This window comes from Mus caroli, chromosome 12, assembly GCF_900094665.2.
Source record: "Mus caroli chromosome 12, CAROLI_EIJ_v1.1, whole genome shotgun sequence".
In the NCBI taxonomy this organism is placed as follows: domain Eukaryota; kingdom Metazoa; phylum Chordata; class Mammalia; order Rodentia; family Muridae; genus Mus; species Mus caroli.
In genome coordinates, this window is record NC_034581.1 from 24,980,001 (window position 1) to 24,999,920 (window position 19,920).

At 44.5% G+C, this 19,920-nt stretch overlaps 1 protein-coding gene across 5 annotated transcripts in view; it reads right to left on the reverse strand.

The window, feature by feature from the left end:
* Dcdc2c (doublecortin domain containing 2C) overlaps positions 1 to 19,920 on the reverse strand; it is an 87,429-nt gene that overhangs the window by 38,663 nt on the left and 28,846 nt on the right. For 3 of the 5 annotated variants that reach the window (XM_021179292.1, XM_021179291.1, XM_021179293.1), the window contains exons 9-11: positions 13,510 to 13,578; positions 7,506 to 7,547; positions 6,973 to 7,017 (exon numbers count right to left, since the gene is read on the reverse strand). In XM_021179292.1, coding sequence (XP_021034951.1) covers positions 6,973 to 7,017; positions 7,506 to 7,547; positions 13,510 to 13,578 — 156 coding nt within the window. Of the gene's footprint in view, positions 1 to 6,972; positions 7,018 to 7,505; positions 7,548 to 12,944; positions 13,055 to 13,509; positions 13,579 to 19,920 lie in introns of those variants that run through there. The other 2 variants (XM_021179294.1, XM_021179295.1) reach the window with 2 other exon arrangements.

Genomic DNA, 19,920 nt, shown 5'->3' on the forward strand with positions numbered 1-19,920 from the left:
AAACCATGCAGACAGACAAACAAGCCAGAAATGCCTGGGCTGGGTGGACACCACACAGAGCCCCTACGCAGCCATAATAATAAGCTGAGCAGACCACCTGCCGGTCATCTCTGCCTCCTCTTGGCAAAAAATTTCCAGCTTTAAAAAAAAAAAAAAAAAAAAAAAAAAAAAACACGGAGTGGAGAAAAAGAGGCTCCCACAAGAACACAACGTCATTTGTCAATCAAAGCACCTTTGACCTTCCAACATCTTTTCTCATCTCTTTCCTCTAAACTATTCATGGGAAAGGGTATTTTCCTTCAAAACTGGCTGTCAACTTAGTATATCTACCTTATAAATACTCCTAAAATTAGTTCCTCATGGGGTAGCACGGACAGCCAATCAAGATCTCTCCTTACACCTTCCCCAAAGTCAGTGTGGAAGTGTTACCTTTGGTGTCCAAAAATTATATTTGTGACATCTAAGTCATACACACCTAAACCACAGCTCATTCAGTGCTTTACAAAACATCATAAGAAAACCAAGTATAAAGGACCCAGATATAGCTGTCTCTTGTGAGACTATGCCGGGGCCTAGCAAACACAGAAGTGGATGCTCACAGTCAGCTATAGGATGGAACACAGGGCCCCCAATGGAGGAGCTAGAGAAAGTATCCAAGGAGCTAAAGGGATCTGCAACCCTATAGGTGGAACAACAATATGAACTAACCAGTACCCCCAGAGCTCATGTCTCTAGCAGCATATGTATCAGAAGATGGCCTAGTCGGCCATCAGTGGAAAGAGAGGCCCATTGGTCCTGTAAACTTTATATGCCTCAATATAGGGGAACGCCAGGGCCAAGAGGTGGGAGTGGGTGGGTGGGGGAGTGGGTGGGGTAGTGTGGGAGGGGGGACTTTTGGGATAGCATTGGAAATGTAAATGAAATAAATACCTAATTAAAAAAAGAGAGAGATGAAAGTGATAGAGATGGGAAGATAGCAAGTTGTTGGGCATATACTAAAATCTCCCTGTCAACCAACAATCTTAACCCTGTATTAGCTCTTTTTTAATAAAGTAATTTGATTTTGAATTAAAAAAAGAAAACCAAGTATATTCTTATCATTTAAATAGATCTGTACATTTTATAATTCATACAGCTAGAGAAAGCATCTCTCTGAGTCATACAGAAAGCAAAGTAAATACAAATTACCCTTTCCTGCTAGAGCTACAGTGGCTGTGCCCTGAGTGGCTACATTTGAATAAGTGCCTCTGTCACTCCGGGGCAGAAGTATGATAGGATGACCATCCATTCTCATAAGAACAAGAGTGTGGTGCCAGAGATGAATGGACACAGAGGGGACCACTTCTATCACCTGCCTCCTACTCCTGCTACTGAGATATCCCAGTTATGAAATTCTACAAGATTCTTCAACCTACTCAACATTCTCAGAGAGGTACCACTCTGAAATGTTCCTCACCACAAAATGCCAATCCTGTTCTATGTCCTAGTAGATGGCCTGAAGTAAATATAAATTTATTCATCAATTTTAAATCAACTTTTTGTAGCAGAAAGCTCTGGTGATGAGAGAATGCAAAGGCAGGTGATGAGTAGGTGCCTATCTGGGCACTCCACTCAGTCTTATCTCCTTTACTTTTCCAATGTCAAGGTCAGCAAACACCGGGGGAATATATCTAAGAGCCAGAAAGAGCCAAGAGCAGCCTTCCCTAAAAGCATTGTCTCCACCAGCCCTGAGCCAAGTGGTAATGGCTGGGAGAGGAAGATGGTTCTAAGAATAACAGAGGGTGAGCCCTGGGCCAGGGCTTGGGATGGAGCCACTCTTCCAACCACAGAATGTAAATATCTACAGGGATGGAAGATACACTAAGACCATCAGACTCCATGGTATTCGGAAGGGAATCCAGTTCCACTGAAGATTGGAAAACAGGATGAGAATTTAAATCCCTGCTAGAAACCAGGAACAAAGCACAGAGCTTCCAGGTGACAAATAAGATACTGAGACTCAAGCTACAGTCAGGGGTCTTCCACCAGCTATTTCTCTGCACCAGACCAGAGACACTGTATCTATCTCCTCCTCTACCACTCTGTGATTTCTAACATTTCCGTAGGCACGAGATTGTTTCCATATTGCTCACCACGGGACAAGACAGACTATTCAAAGACATCAACCTCATCCCTTGGCTTTGCTGCCCAATACCACCCATGTCACAACACATGACCGAGACAAGAGTAAAGCATTCTCTTCAGATGAAAGTGAATATCTCCTCTGCTTACTTCCATCCAAGTGGATCTTCTCAGGACAGAGGAATCTACACCTCATTTTTCTAGAACCATGTGTTTCTCTAAAAGTTCCAGCACTTAGTATCTAATTCATCATCATCCCACTTAGCATTATTGATGACCTACACTTAGCTTTCCAGACCCAGGATCAATCAATATTGACCCTGTCTCTTAGAGAAGCAATAAAATAGCTAGCTGTGGTGACAGAGTAGCATCAGGATAATGAAGAGGGAAAAGCAGAAAGGATGGTGGGTAGGTAATGAATTTTAGAAGTCAATTAAAGCATCAATGCCATGCTCATTTTATCACAAAAAAACCCTGAGTCAGAAACAATGCTGGATCAGAAAACAACACTGGTCTTATTGGTGCTGTTGGCAGTGTCAATTAAATGAGTCTTCTGCTGACTAAGTGTTCAAGGGTAGATCACTGTTAGGGATTTGTACACAGGTTGTATTTACTCCAGTAAGATGCCTAAGTGATTATTTGCAACAGTAGCTGCAGGGGAAGGAACTTGTCAAATGTCCTTAGCTTACCATTCATTAAAAAATATTAAATCATTTAAATATCATTCACATTGATGTATATATACTGTGAAAGCTGTGGCCAAGTCATCCAACTAAGTGTGTGTGTGTGTGTGTGGTGTGTATGTGATGTATTGTATGGTGTGTGTGTGTGTGTGTGTGTGTGTGTGTGTGTGTATGTGTGTGTGTATGTGTGTGTGTGTGTAGACAACACACATATTTGGAGGCACCTGGAAGAGGCAAGAAGGAGGAGTCAGATCCCCTGGCGCTGGAGTTAAGGCTGTTCTGAGCATATATCTCAAGTGCTAACTCAGGTCTCTGCAAGAGCAGCAGCCCCTCAATTGCTGAGCCATTCCCTCCAGCCCCATCACCACAGCTCCTAAATTTGTAATTTTCTTGTCATTGCAGCAAAGACTTTGAGTCAAATTGTGGCTCTGAAGATTCCTAGATGCCTATAGCATCAAACAGATAAGAAGCTATGAAAGATCGAAGCCCTCTGACCCTCACTCCTAAATCTTAGAGGCCCCGCCCATTTTATCATTCAGAAGGTTTTATTTTTTAATTGTTCTAGAAAACTGCTATTGACTGGAAATGTAAATGAAGAAAATACCTAACTAAAAAAAATGAAAAAAAAAAAAGAAAGAAAAGAAAACTGTTATTGGCAAGGAAAATGATGAATCTGAGCAAATGGTTGTCCTGGGAGAAATGTCTAGCCTTGCTAGACAAGAGGGACTGTTCCACAAAGCTGCTAAAACTCACAGACAAGACAGCAAGGCAGTGGCGAGAGCCTGAGAGCGCTGAGCTTAAAACCATGGGAATTAAGGTTCAGAATGCTGAGTGAATCAAAGTTCACACATCTCCTCAGGCGGTGCTTGAAACAAACACATAGGACGGGAGAATGCTTCAAGATCAGTCTAGAACTAAACTTAAGTCAGGTGAGCATGAGAACTGGCAGCAGCATACGGGCAAGGCATTTATTTCTTCAAGAGAACTATGTGAGCCAGCACTCCCTTCGTAGAAGTCGGGAAATCCGGATGTAAAGGGACAGGTGGCACTCTGTAAGAAATCACACACAGCTGCACAGCAGGGCCATCCCTCCAGTGACACACCTGTCCCACTGCTCACCTGGCACCGCTTCTCTACATCAGCAGCCCAGCAGAACTAGCCAGAGCTGGAACACTAGCTGATGAACTTGCCAAGACACACTAACCACTTAACGAAAAGAAGGCGCAACCCTGCCTCTGAGGAAAACTCTCTCTCCTTGAATCCTGAGAAGTAACCAGACACTCAACACGCCACTGCCAGGCCAGACCAGGGAAGATTCTAGACGTACATGACAGTCTAAATATTTCAATGTGGACATCAAGATTTCAAACAATTGCACACACATGTTTTAGGTATACAAGTATACCAAAGGGCATATTTGATACCAGCCATGTACCCACATGTTGCTTGGTGATTTTCCACATTTGTTTCCAGAGGCACCAAGATACAAAGGCTTAAAGGGAGGGGAAAAAAAAAACTACTTTTCCAGAAAACTAAAAATACCCTGCCCATGATGTTCAACCAGCTTTGGCATTAGCCTAAGCATATGCATTTGAAGAGGCTCAGCCTTGTCATCAAACTTACAAAATATATCTCTAAAGGGAGTTTATGTGGATGCTAATAATCTCATGTTAGGCACTCTCTTTCAGCCAGCAAAACTTATTTTAATCGTAATTATTTATAATAGATTTTAAAGCCTCATAAAAAACATGCACAATTATCTTTCCATCTCCTTTGTTCTTTGTACCTGAACTTGTCACTATGGCAACCATGGATGCTCAGACATCAAAAAGAATCCAGTAGTCATATTGTATGATAAAAACAAGAACCTTTATGCCCAGGGCCCTCCAGTGTTTGGCAGTGTGCTCTAGAAAGTTCTTAGCAGACAAAACATAGGACAGGCTAGCCGTAGAAGGACCTAATACCTAGACTGGTGATATAGAACGTCACCTCCTGTTGTCATGTCTGTTTCCTTTTTCCTTTATAGCTTTCTCTCTTGGTTTTAATTGTAACTACAAAAATATGCCATGTAAGGAATCAAATTGAGTGTTTGTTCAGTACAAAAACTGAAACTGCCCCTTTTAATCTTCATCTAAAATGTCAAAACAGATGACACCCACAGAACAACACTTGTAAGGTGCCCTGAAGGAGCTCGGCAGGCACAAGGTCCACTGTAAGTCTGTCACAGATGCTGATCTTTCTGACATGAACTGAGCCTCCCTCAGTTTAGCAAACCTAAGCCCATCTCAAACCAGTAAGAACATTGCAAAGTATATCAGGAACAAAATTCTAAACACTGCAAATTGGCTCAATATTAATTCACAGAATTAATTTGCCTTATTTGTATTGAGTATTAATTAGGGAGGGATGTCTTCTTTGGTTTCTCAAATTTTTTTGTGGAGGGAGGGGTGTTTTGTTTAGTTGTTTGGTCCAGGTTTTTGTTGTTGAAGTATCTTCACTATGCCGCCTATTCTGGCATGGAAGTCCCTGCCTCAGCCTTCCAAGTGTTAGGATTAAAGGCGTGTACTTCCAATTCCAGCCCCCATTTGTTAAAATAGCTTTTGGGGGATCTTTTATAAAACACCACATTAAAACCAGAAAGAAAGAGAGGGGGGAGAGGGAGGGAGAGAGGTGGAGAAGGAAGGGAAAGTAAAGGAAAAGAAAAGGAAAGGAAAGGAAGGAAGGAAGGAAGGAAGGAAGGAAGGAAGGAAGGAAGGAAGGAAGGGGAGAGAGGAGGGGAGGGGAGGGGAGGAGAGGAGACAATGGGCACCAATCTTAAAGCACATGTGGAAACAAAAACAGCTTCTAGATGGAGGGAAACAGGTTATGGGTGGAAGAAACAGGTGCCAGACACATGACACCTCACTTTCTTTGTCTGTTTTCCTCCTGGAGGTCCTGTGGCATGCATCAATTACTCACAAGTTGTCACTGTTAGGAAATGTGGACTGCCTTCATTATTTGGGAGTCATCCCACTGTTGTAGACAGAGGAACTAAAGCTCAAAATAATACGACTACCCACTATCCACACGCAATGCTACTCCGAATCTAAAACCATGTGTTGTTTTGTTTTTGAGTCAGGGTCTCACCAAATACCTCTGATTGCCCTGGAACTCACCATGTAAATCAATCTGTCCTTGAACTCACAGAGTTCCAACATCTGCCTCTGCCTCCTGAGTGCTGAATCTTTTCATTACATAATTTTTGGCTTTTTTTTCCCCCTGAGCAAAAAAGCAAATAACAGCCGGGCAGTGGTGGCACACAACTTTAATCTCAGCACACAGGAGGCAGAGACAAGCAGATCTCTGTGATGAGTTCACAGAGTAGAACCTTGAGTAGGCCAGCCTACCTGGTCTACAGAGTGAGTTCCAGATAGCCAGGACTACACAGAGAGACTCTGTCTTGGCTTGGGGAGCAAATCACACATGTGCCAGACAAGGGATGAATTTTCCAAAGGCTTGCTTGACACTTAAACCATTTACCCAGATGAGGAATCACTGTGTACACACTTGTCTCTCCAGCCCTGTTGGAAAGACTGACGGCCACTGTTCCCCAGACAGGATGACAGATAGCAGAACTGACAGCCTGCTTTTTAACTCAGGGTTTAACGGCCACCAGCCAGACTTCAAGCTGAGGTACGCAAACCCTCATTGTGCGTCTTAACAGTAGCGTAAGTACCATCACACCCTCACCCTCTTACACAGAGAGGCCATGTTTATTAGGACTTTCAGGTCTGTGTCTCCCTGACCCTTGATCCTGCAAACATGGAAAACGGTGGTTAAAGTACAAAGTACAGATAGGGCAAATCACTTCACTGTGACACCTAGAGAGGAGCTGACCCAACACACCAGTGCTACCTAGCATGGTTGTCCACACGTTGTAGACTAAGGAGCCTGGAGCTCACAGAGCCACCCACCCCCAGTTAACACAAAGAAAGCAACAACCCTAAGCAGGTTTTATGGACGCTCTAGACTTGGACTTTGTTACAGTTAAGGAATGAAACTTTAACAGAGGAGAAAGCAGAGCCTGAGGTTTTCAGGTGAATTCCCACAGCCACTATCCTGGTAACTGTGGACCCAACATATGGCTCTAGGCTCAGCCACCCACGATAGCTTTGATTATGTAACTGACCTTCACATCCCCACGAATGTCCCATGTTCTCGATGAAGCAATGAACTGCCCAAGTGAACCAAAGGGTAAGTGGAATAAATTAGGCATACTCAACCAAAAGTCATTATCAACATTCACATAGCAACCATAACAATTAATCCTACTTCACACTGAGCTGATGCAGGGCTGAAGGTGAGGGGGACACTGTCTGGGGCTTCCACACACACCCAGGGGAAGTAGCATGCCCCCTCATAGCACATGGCTGCAATGAAAACATGACATTGTTACCACGGCCTAGGAAAATGTACCTCCCCAGGGAGAGCTCCTTGGAAGTGCTGCCTAAGGCTGTCTTTACAGTAGAGCATCTGCCCATCCGAAATGCTATGAGGGCGTTTCTTTACCTCTGACTTTGTTTTCTAACCCCAAGAACTGGGCCAGGGTTTCTGACCGGTAAGGAACTTGCATTCCTAAGAGGCACCTGATAGATCTGAGGGTCCAGGGAGCACCTTGTCTTCGGCATGTGAAACACAAAGCTACAGTTTGTTGATACAAACCTTTCTGTCAATATCTTCATAAAGCCTTTCCACTTCCTTTTCCTATTATTAAAAAAAATATATATTATCATCAAGTATCTGCAAGAAAGGTGCCATAAATAAACTCTTAGCCTCCCCCGTCTTTTCTCCCCTCCTTGGTTAGTTCAGATTCTTCCTTATCAAAAATACAAGCTTTTGTGCTAAGTCCCTCTCCCACTCCAGGCTGCTCTCGGCTTGCCCTGTTCCTCCTGATTCCTCCCCCCTTTTCCCTCAGTATATACTTTTCCCTTTCTAAACACTTCTTATGTTCAGCTTGTTCAGTGTTTATGGGGTGTGAGTATGAAGTGTCTCCACAGGCTCATGTTTTGAAGACATGCTCCCCAGCTGGCATGGCTGCCTGGAGAGGCCATGACAGCTTCAGCAGATTGGACGCAGAGGAACTGGACCTCTTGAGAAGTGTCCCCTGGTTCCAGCTTTATCTCTTCTTCCTGATATCCCATGTGCTCCCACCACCATGAACTGTGCTATGCATTTGTGGCCATAACAGACTGAGAGTCTCTGAAAGCAGAATCCACCAACATCTTCCTTCCGTGTGTTATTCTACCAGTGTGTGCTCACGGCCACAAGAAGTTAACAAACAGCCTTCTATTCTGTTACACTTTGGTTTGATTTTTGCTTAATCAACCTCTGAGAACTTTCGCCCTTCCATATGTTCAGTTCAACCCACAGTTTTCACTGTCAACTGCTCTTCCGCTCATTCTACGGTAAGATTACAAATTAGCCAACTCCCATGGGTGAATGTCACATTTGTCTCTACAAATTAACAATTAATATACTGTGGGCAATTCCTAGTTATTATTTTGGCAGCTTGGAAAGACTGTGTGGATTTAATTCTAATAAAAAGCAAAGTTCTACTTCTGAAAGGCTACACCTAGGGGCTGGAGAGATGTCTCAGGGCTTAAGAGTGCTTGCTGCTCATGTAAAGAACCAGAATTTGGTTCCCAGCACCTAAGCTGGGATACTCACAACTGTGTGTAAATCCAGCTCCAGAGGATCTGATGCCCTCTTCTGCTCTTCGTGAGCACTGTATTCATGTGTGCAAACTCATATATGGATATGCACATAAACACAATTTAACTTTTAAAAATATAATCTTTAAAAGACTGCACCAATTCATAAGCCAACCTAAGAAGTACTACAGCTTTTCTGCATCTATATTTACATACATGTTGTCAGCTATCTGCAAGGACACTTTATAAGAAATCAATAATTAAATTTATTAAGCACTGGGCATCACCGACCTGAGTTAAGTGGCAAACACTACATTGCTTATTCACTCTTCCTTAAATAGGACTGAGACATGGAGTTTAGAATTTGGAGAGCTGTCATGTCAGTGAGTTTCCTGCTTTTGTCATCTGCCTTCTATTATTGGGCTATCACTGTATTCATGACATTAGGAGCTCTTTCAAATTAAGGAACATCGACTCGCATTGTAAGTGTTTTCTTCTTTGCTTTGGTTGACTTTTAACCTCATTAATTTTTTTCAAAGACAAAAGCCTGGCTTTCCATTTAGAAAACCATTATGTCTTTGGAGGTGATCATTTCTTACACATGAGAGAGAACTTTGAGACTAACACCTGATTCTAGCATTCTGTGCCTTTAACTGGCCCCATGCTGCTTTCCTGGCTGCTCAACATTTACTTGGTGTCTGCCAAGTTCGCCATCACATTCAAGATCAGTTAATTCTGTGTGCCTGGGAATGGGTGGAGGAGCTCAAAGGATGACAAGGATATGAATGGATCCCAGGCTTAGGGACACAGATAACCCTAGTAAGGACTAGACTGGCCAGATAGTGGGAGAAGAGTAAATGGCTGGAGAGCTGTGGAGAAGACACACAGGGAATCCAGGGAGCTGAGAAAAGAAGGCAGCATCTGCAAGGAGCCATGGAGGGTGTCAAAGCTGGACTGACAGAGGACAGGACAGACAGCTTGTGTGGCCCAACAGGAGCAAGAAGTTACAAAGTCTGTTCTTGGAGAGAGAAAAAAAAAATCTCTCATCACCTAAAATTTAAAGTCAGTTCCTCCTGTGCCCCTTCTCAGAGAGCAGGGTGTGTGTGTGTGGTGTTGTTATTGNTGTTGTTGTAATGTGTGCATGTGTTTGTGGGTATGTGCAGGTATATATGCATATGTGCTCATGCATTTAAATACCAGGGCCAATAGGTCAACATAAGGTGTCTTCCTGGTTTTCTCTCAACCTTATTTTCTAAGACAAGATCTCACCAAACCTGAGGCTCATCTATTTTGATAGGCTGGCTCATCTTCAGGACTCTGCCTGGCTCCACACCCTACACACTCACTACACTCACTGAGGACATTGTGCACACTACCATTCTCTGTGTTTGTGTGGATGCTGGGGATCTAAACTCAAGTCCTTGTGCTTATAGATCAGGCACCTTGAGTTATCCCTCCAGCCCCTGAAGTTTTTATATAGGATCTCCAAGGTTAGGAAAACTTTTTTTAAAAAAAAATGTTAAATATTGGAGTCAAGAACCCTTGTAGCCCCGTGAAATTTGGCATTTCCAAGTGAAAGGCTTCTCTATTGCACCCTACAGAGCTGGCCTGCAGACCCCACTGGAGAGGCATGGGAAATGCAGGCTATCTATACAGAGTCCTCATCATGTTGTTTGGGCATACTCTGCCAATCAGACTTTTCTCCTATATTCTGAAAAGTAAATTCATGTTTCCAAAAACTTTACACCTGGTTTTACAAAATGATCAGATAGTATAGAATTGCAGAGCATTGCTTCTCTATAAATCATTTACAACCAATGGTACCACACAGGGCCATTGGGAACTGAAGAACAGGACTGGTGCAGTGGTACAGCTGTTAAAGGTGCCTCCCACCAACCTGATGGTCTGAGTTCTAGTCCCAGGGTCTACATGGTAGGAGGAGAGAACTGATTCATGCAAGCTGTCCCAGGACTTCTACATGTACAACACAGTGCCCGCATAGCAAATAAGTATATAGAAGCATAAATAAATGTAAGTCTTAAAGCTGGAGCTTATTCCAGTCTACCTGAGTGCACCAGTACTCACCCAGTGTAATTAAAGTCACCTTCAATGAAGACAAGTTGGAGTATGAGAAAGGACAAAGTACACATTTCATTTTCACTTCACAGAAGGGCTTTTCCCATGCATCAATGTTAGTAATGTTCCACTTTGATGATGGCGACAGTATTGAATATGGTTATTGCCAGGGCTGCACATTACACCTATTCCAGGGTCCTCAGGAGGAAGAACTCTCACACGAACGCATGGCTCTATTTTTTTTTTAATTTTTATTTTGCACATATAATAACAAAATGAACGCACTTGTCCACAACTCCTGGGCCTAAGGAGAGTCTCAATCCTAACAAATTCATCTGAAAAGCTCCTTCAGGCTGAGGCTGTCAAGGGCTTAGCGCTGATCCTCGGAACTGGGGGAGTCAGAGGAGAGGGAGTCTGCTTCCAGGACGGACTGTGTGGTGGTTGAAACTGTCTTAAGCATAGACTGTGTGTAGAGCATGAATGTAAGCAATGGCGCTGGATTCAGTGCTTAAAAACTATCAAAACAGCAAAGTTTATATACCACCAAAAAAAAATTAGAAAATCTGTGACCAAATGTCAGAAATATATTTTCATGCTAACAATGTTTCTCACAGCTTCACAAGGCAACTTGCATTTTATTTTTGAATTATATATTTAAATTTGAATGACCCTGTCACAAATAACTCAAAGCTTTTAAAGAAGTCTGGAAGACATGTAAAATGATGAAACCATTTCAGCTGCTTAGGGATGTCACAGTCCATCTTCACAGTGGCCAGCCAGCACTAACATGTCTAAGAAACTTAATACAGTCCATCTCAAATGCCCTAAAAATAGACTTAACAATGAATGTACAAACGACTCATTAAGAGTGGGCATACAGCACAGTGGCCTGCTGGCCAGGAAAACCAGTGGGGTGTGGCTTCTCTCTCGGGGCCACTGCTTGCTGTGATAATGCACACACGTGCTGGATCACTCAGAACCTTCCAGGACAAGGCTTGGAAGATTCTAGGGACAAACTATTTCAAATTCATGGAGTGTTTCACACCAATAGAGAGATAATGCACACAGCAGAGACGCTTGTGCAGGGCAAGACAGAAAGCAAGGAGAGGGCACAGACTTGGAAGAACCAAACACTCTCAGACAAAACACCAGGCAGTTGGTTCTCCCGTTTGTAAGAACTGGACTGGGAAAACCAATAGCAAATATCTATTAAGAAAACCAGTAACTGGCTTGGCTCACTGCCGGGAATACTCAGACTTTGGTGTGGTTCAAATCCAGGTTGAAATCCAGAGTCCCATCCATTGATTTCAGACTGAAATGTTAGTAAGTTGTTTTTCCATTGAGTTTTCCCTCTTTTTCATCTGTTTTTGATGTCTACTTTAAAGAGCTGGGCCAGCATTCGTGTGTGTCCGCAGGGTACTCAGGGTATCCCAAACATGTTCCCCCTGCTCAGATCTGCTCTGACTTGCCCACATAACATCCCCAGTAATTGTCAACAGAAGAAAGAGTGCCTGCCCTCTGCCACCTTCCACCCCAAAGCTTAGCCCTTGGCCCCTTCTCTAAAAATGGGATACAGCTATTCCTGCAATGTTGTTCTCATTAAGGGAGATATTTTGAATCATTCTATAAAATTAGATCTGTCATAGTCTAGTACCAAGTTACCAATGCATAAAACCCTTCCTAGGGCCCCGTACAGATTTCCCTCAGTGAGTCAGGGTGATAGGGTGGACTTGGTGCAAATGCCCTGTAAAGAGAAGTTTGGAATGTATGGGCACCCCTGCCATGAACCCATGAGCATCATCTCCTCTCTTCTTATGATCCCTGTGAGCACAAGTAGCCCTTTCACCCTTAACTCTTCTTCCTCTGGAGCAGCCTCCTTCATTGTTATTCCTGTTCCCAGAACAGTCTTACTTCGTGACACCAGAGAAATTAAAATCAACCCTTGTTCTTCATTAGAAAGTATTCTCATAGTATTAGACATAGCCAGTAACCACTCTCACTAAAAACCACCCCCAAACCCAAGCCCTTCAGGGCTGTACAGACAAGAAGGATGGATTCTGTGAGGGTGCCATTTTCTCTGACTCCCAAAATTCCCAAGCTCCTCTAGTGTGCCTATAAAAACCTAACAAATGTCCTGTGGCCCCTTCACCTTCCTTCAAAGGCCACTTGCCAAAGTAGGCCAAAAATAATAATAATAATAATAAACCCTTCCATCATCCTTAAAGCCCATATTTGTTTGCAGCTGTAAAGAGTACCATGTCAGCCTGACCAAATGCCTGAAATGTAAGCCCCTTTGAAAAACACCTGGAGATAGAACGTTGAAGACGACAAACCACGGCAATTCATTCCTTAGCGACATAATGGTGATCGCATATGTAAAGTATATTTTGTTTTCCCAGTGTGTACATATTATGTAGACTTGTCACCACCTGGACTCAAGAGACCCCGGAACACCTGCCTCCCCAGACGATGTTTCCAAGACACCTGGACAGGAAGAACAAGCAGGAAGCTATAGCCCTGTGTCCTGCACCAACCTGAGCTGCCATCTGCAGGTAGCCACACACAGCCTGACCTCCTAAACTGGTGCTATAGACATAGCACTGGCTGGTAAGTGTAGATGGCTGTCTCATAATAGAAAGCTACCCTCAAAGAGGCTGCTGTACTTCCCCACCCCGACCTGGCTATAGCCTAAAACCAGGTGGAAGAAAGCTTACATCATTGTGTTGGGAAGTGCACTGAAGAAGAGTTAAGTACAGAGGTGATTAGAATTACCCCTGAGCCTTCCTGAAATACATAGTGCTTCCACTCTGATATGCAATTGTGATCTGGGACCAGCCTGTGTTCCCAGATCCTTGACCATCAACCATGAACTCTGCCAAACCTATCACAAGAAGGTGGATTGGAATGCTACTATCAAAGGTAAAATGAACTTCACTCACCATGCCGCTCTCCAGGCCAGGGCTGCTATCGCCTATCTCGTCAATTTCTTTAACAATTTCAGCTGGTGCCTGGGGAGAAAATGCATGGTCACGCTGAGCCACGGTCAGTGCCAAACTCCTCTGAAAAAGCAGAGAGCCTGGGAACCATTGTGCCAGACCAGTTCTACCGACAGAACTGGAAGTGGGAAGTGCAGCTTTTCCAAATACAGGATCGCTTGCTCCATTTATACCAGTAGTTCCACCAAGGAAATGGAGACATCTTTAGAGAGGGGGCTCTGTCACTTCTTTTCATGTAAACAGGAATACCAGGAGATGGGCATGTAACCCCATACCTGTAATCCCAGATCTTAAGAGGGTAAGGCAGGAAAATCCTGCATTTGAGGATAGTCAGGGCTATAGGGAAATTCAAGGCCACCTGGACTATATAGCAAGTCCCTGTCTCAGAAAGAAAGAAAGAAAGAGAGAAAGAAAGAAAGAGAGAGAGAGAGAGAGAGAGAGAGAGAGAGAGAGAGAGAAAGAAAGAAAGAAAGAAAGAAAGAAAGAAAGAAANGAGAGAGAGAGAGAGAGAAAGAAAGAAAGAAAGAAAGAAAGAAAGAAAGAAAGAAAGAAAGAAAGAAAGAAAGAAAGAAAGAAAGAAAGAAAGGATCCAGTGAGATAAAGCGTGCCTGGATCTCCCCCATAACCCATGCAAAAACTGGACACCTATATCTATGTGCGTATCTATACCCCAAGTGCTCCTACTGTGTAACAGGAGACGGAGGCAGGAGATGCCCCAACTAGCCTGGGCTACAGAAGGGATGCTCTATAAGCAATGTGAAAGATGACAACTGACACCCAAAGTTGTCCAGACCTCTGGACTCATGCTGTGGCAAGCACACACCCTCATGCATAAATGCAAACATATAGACAAATACTTGTAATTATTTCGTTAATTTAAAATGCTATGGCCATGCCAGGTGCCTCCGGTTAGCAGTCATTCCCTCTTCATTCTTGCTGTACCCACAAGACCCCAGCTAAAAGGTTGTTCCCCGTTCTATAGGTAACATCTGCAGCCTGGTTGCTCTCAACCCCTCAGAGCAGTGTGCCCTCCCTTGGCTTCTTATCCTTCCCAGGTCCCGGGGATGTGTGAGAAACAGGCAGTGAGCCAACTCTATCGGTCCTCCGCACCCTCTCCCTCTCCCCACTCTCTTTTGAGCAGTTCTGTCAGTGGGCCACTTGCATTTCAGTGTCGCATCTGCTGAGACAAGCTGACTCGACAGCAGCAAGCCTCATGTATGCACCACATGTCCTCGGGGGCAGGGGCTGCTAGAACTCTACTGCTTCATCACATTGCCCAGGACACCCAACGGGGGAAGATCCTCTCTACAGTCCTGATCCCAAGGACACTGAGTCAAGGCAAGAGGCTGGAGCTGCCCCCACTGGCCACGGAAGGCAGGACACACAGCACACCTGAGCTAAATCAGTAAAGAACTGACAACAGGCTATCTGGGGCTGTCTGTTAGCGTAGAAGAGCATCAAGTAAAGATGTGTGGGCTAGTGGCCAATGCCCCAATCTCATTAGCTCACTATTAGTCAGACCAGGGTGGCATGGCTGTTACATCCCTATAGTCTCATAGACAAGTCACCCTAATCCTATGTGCAAGGACTGTGCAAACTACATAAAAACAGATTTTTTCAAAACTCTTCAAAGGGTACCTGATGTGACAGCCAACGCTGTATCACTCATTCATCCAATAAACAGAAAAAGGACACCCACTGCCGTGAGTCCCGCTCTGTTAGAGATGCCAGAGATCTTGAGTGCAAACAAACACATCCTTCAGCTTCTTGAGGATGTGTTTGTTTGCACTCAAGATCTTAAAACGTGAAGGATGTAGGACACTAACAAGCACAAAAGGAACCGGAAGTGCATGCCGGCAGCCCAGAAGGCATTGTAAAACTTGCTGCAAGTGAGGCACAGTGCTCTCAGACTGCAGGATGGTCAAGCAGGGAGCAGAAGAAATGCAAAGACCCTGCCATGAGATGCTGCCAGGTGAGAGGAGTGATGGACTCAGGAAGAGGGTGGGTAGGCTCTGGGCAATAGCACAATGTAGATATGGAACAGTTCGAAGATGAGACTCGGGAGCCTACCAGGTGAGAAAAGAAGTCCCAGCACAGACCCTTCACTGAACCCTAGAAAGATGTGACCAGAGACAGAAGGCAAGTTGGGTGCTGGTCCAGCAAGGTGCTTGCTGGAAGAGGGGAAAGAGTGGCTGGAGGTACCAGGTGGAGGGAAAGGCCACCGTGTAGCGCTTCTGAGCATACTGAGTGTGGAAGTAGGCTCAGGAGTAGCATCAGCAGATGGCATGATGGGAAGGGGGAGGAAGATAGGAGAAGCCACTCCCTGGAAAAGCCATCTCTGCACCTGCTGGATAGGGGGTTGTTGCTCCTGGCATAGAGCCCAAGCAGGATCCATGCTCGCCTGTAACGGGAGGGCTTTGACATTCTAGACAGGTGGGATCCTAAAGGCAATAGAAGTTTGATATTGGGGTTAGGGATGATGCACCTTATTAACCTAAAGCACCAGGCTTCTGAGCAGCTCTTAGGGGGTCAGTGCCCCGTTTAAAGCCTGGAGAAGCTGCAGAAGGACAGACATCTTCCTCGATGTTGAGAAGGGTGCATGAGTCCAGATAAACACTCGTGACCTGGTATGATACACTACCAGTCTCAGAGCTATCTTTACTTTGCTCTTTGTTTACAAACTAAGTTGCAACTATTTTTTCAAGGGTCAGTCACAAACTTCAGGGAAGCCAGACCCCAGAAGTGAACCTTCCTGCCCATCAGGGCTCAGATGCCTCTGACTGGATATGAGGGGAGCCAGATACAGACTAGATAAAGACTAGAAAGATCTTTCGGAAGCCCCTCAGGAAATGTGTCTCTACTGAAATGAGGAAGCCTCTAACCTCCACAATAGCACTCCTGCCTTATACTTGGCACGTAACTGAGCTAACAAGCCTAAGACCAAAATCAGTGTGTAGAGGAAGGCAGGAGGGGTCATGGGAGAACGGGAATACTCATGACACCTGATGAGCTGAATCTGCTGCCTCTAGAATCTTCCATCTCACTGAGGCCCCTGCATGGACCTCAGGTGCTCTGTGACGGTTACATGTTCCATGTTTAATCTGCTCTGTGTGCTCTGTGACAGTGACAGTTACATGTTCCATGCTTAATCTGCTCTGTGAGATTTCCATCCTTTACGGTGTGCCTGGATGCAGAAGCTAATTGTGTTTTAAATCTATTCATTAAAACAAATACATTCAGGGCCTGCCTCAGCTTCCTCTGAGCCACTCTCCATACCTAGAGACCCCAAAGCTCTAAGGCTCCATTACTCCACACAAGTCTTCTAATTAGGCAATCCACAGAGAACAGGAGCCTGCCCTGACCTCCTGATGAGACCATCATCTTAGCTTAGCCAGCAACTTGTTCTTGACTCTATGGGAGGAAACTCGGTAAGCCTAGGAGATGCAGTCAGTTGGTCAAAGCAAAGACTCAACTTTTGCTGTAACTCTTTGTGACTCCAGAGGTACTAGCACAGTGACTTAAGTGCTCATCCCTCCCCATCTTCCTGATGCACAGTCACCCTCACAACAGTAGTGGGAGGCGCTGAGTGTCCCAGCACAAGCCGATGTTGTGTGAAAGCAGTTTCACCATCTCATCACGTGATGACATGGCAGGAAGTCACTCACTGATGCCTCAACACTGGACTTCCCAGCCTTCAGAATGAGGAGCTAACAAGCCTCTGTTCATTACAAATGGCCTAGAGTCGGGTACACAGAACAGGTATCAGGTTCCGTCCCTCACAGTTTCCGTCAGTCTACCCTCCCCAAGTCTCACTTGGAGGACGTATCACCTAGGAACAGCACAAACTCCTGTCTTTGGAAATAGAACTATGTGCAGATCAAATTTAAAACCATTTCTGCACAGAGGGAAGCAAAAGGTCATGTGCTGGGCTAACCAGAGCCTGCAAATGCAGAAGCCTGTCTATCCTTAAACATATTTAAACAAATATAATTAGATCCATGAAAGATATCATTACGCATCACTTGAGAGCTGTGCTGGCTAATTTTATATCAACTTTTAACACATCCTAGAGTTATCTGAAAGGAAGGAACCTCAATTGAAAGAATGCCTGGCTGTAGGGCATTTTCCTAATGAGTTATTGATGGGAGAAGGCACAGCTCATTGTGGGTGGTGCCACCCCTGGGCTAGTGGTCCTGGGTACTGTGAAAAAGCAGGTTGAGCAAGCCATGAGGAGCAAGCCAGTAAGCAGCACCCCTCCATCATCTGTGCTTCAACTCTCATCAGGTTGCAGCCCTGTTTGATCTCCTGTCCTGACTTCCTTCAGTGATGGACTACAATGTAGAAGTCTAGAAGGACAAATAAGACCTTTTCTCCCCAAGTTGCTTTGGTCAGAATGTTTCATTACAGCATTAGAGAAGCTCATTAAGACAACATCTTTAAATGATGCAATATTTCAACATTGGTGTTTAGAAATGAGTGCCAAAGCACTTATCTCCTTGGTGCATATAAAATGTGACTGCCTCCTCACGACCCACCATCACACTTCCTAACCAAGATTGCTTGGTTAACTTCGTTCTTGTTGCCTCTCACTGCCTCACAGCACTGAGAATAGTAACTAATGAAGACAACTGTACCAAAGAGCCAGGCTATTGCTGTGGTAAACCTAACCATGAGGGTCATAGTTTTCTGCAACTGACTTGTGGGAGGAATAAGGAAGAACTGAAGAAGCTACAGGCTAGAGATGCCATAGAATGCAATAAGCACAGCTTATTGGAACATTATGGTAGGAGTTTGGAAAAACAGAACTTCAAGAGAACTCAGACAAAGGAAACCTTTCTAATGAGGTTTCAAAGTGGAACAAAGAGCCTACAGGCAATAGGACTACAGGTCACTCTTGTTACTTCCTGGCACATAATTTAGCTAGTTTGACTGTTGTTAAAAATTTTTGTGAGTGTGAGCTGGATGGTGGTAGTGCACACCTTTAATCCTAGCACTTGGGGGAGTAGAAACAGGTGGATCTCTGAGTTCAAGACCAGCCTGGTCTACAGAGTGAGTTCTAGGACAGCCAAGGCTACACACACACACACACACACACACACACACACACTGTCTTGAAAAATAAATTGAGTTCAAAAGTAATAAAGTAAGTTATTTGGTAATTTCAAACCAGGAGAGCATCCAGGCTATGGCATGGTTACTGCTCACTGCTCTGAGCACTTTCTCAAGTCTTTCCAAAGATCAGAACCCAGGGGGGAGGGCACTAGTCTGTCTATGTGAACTGAGTGTCCCTCTGCCTGACTGTACTTTGTGTCTACTGACCACATCACACAGGGTTTCTTGTGCCCATTTCAACTGCATTTCATAAACACTGGAAGAATAAGGCCATGGTGCTGGTGGTGTTGGTGGGGTACACTAAGTCAAGTAACTTAACCAGTATGCTTTGCAGAACACAAGCCTCCCATAACCGCTCTCTCCAACACTCCATCTGGGCAACAAGCCCTGATCCCCAGCCTCTTCCTTCAGTTCCACAGGTCACTCAGGTAAGCACAGATGAAGTTCAGCTGATTAGTTCACCCTTAGGAGGTCTCCTTTTCACACTTCCTCACTGCTGCAAAGCCAGCACTCACATTGTCACTGATCACTAGAATGTCTGGGTTCACTGCAGCACCCCTACCCCTTCCCAGAGGAGAGAGGAATCAGTAGATATTCTTGTTTCCAAGCATCTCTTACTGTGACCTGATGCTATGCAGGTAGAGTACAGGGAGAGGCCACCTCCCTCGCCTGCCTGACTCTTCTTCCTCCAAAGTAGCTCGTTCCAGAAAAAAGCCTAAGTTACCACCTGACCCTTTCCTTCCTCTCAGACCACACTATACTACAGTGAGAAAAACCACACCACAGCGTCAAACACAATGGACATCAAGTGCACAGGAAACTGAAGGGCACTGTACACAAATTACAGTGGGTTTGGCCAGGCATGGCAGTAGACACCTTTAAGCCCAGCACTTAGGAGGCAGAGGCAGAGGGATCTCTGTGAGTTCACAGCCATCTGGTCTACATAACCAATTCCAGGATAGCCAGGGCTACACAGTGAAACCCTGTATCAAAAAGAAATAAAAAGGATATAAATAGTAAAATTCATGCTGGAAATGTTGATTTATAATGCAGAACACATGAAAGAATGTATCAGTAACAAGGACCAACATCACATAAAAGTGACTGTAGAGAGAGCAACAATTTTCTCGTTATGAGGGTCTAAAAGGCACAAAAATATTTCAATTGATAGAAGTTTTAAGAAAAATGGAGCTCTTCCGGCCGGACCAGCACCGGGGTAGCTAAAGCGCAGGGTCGGCTGAC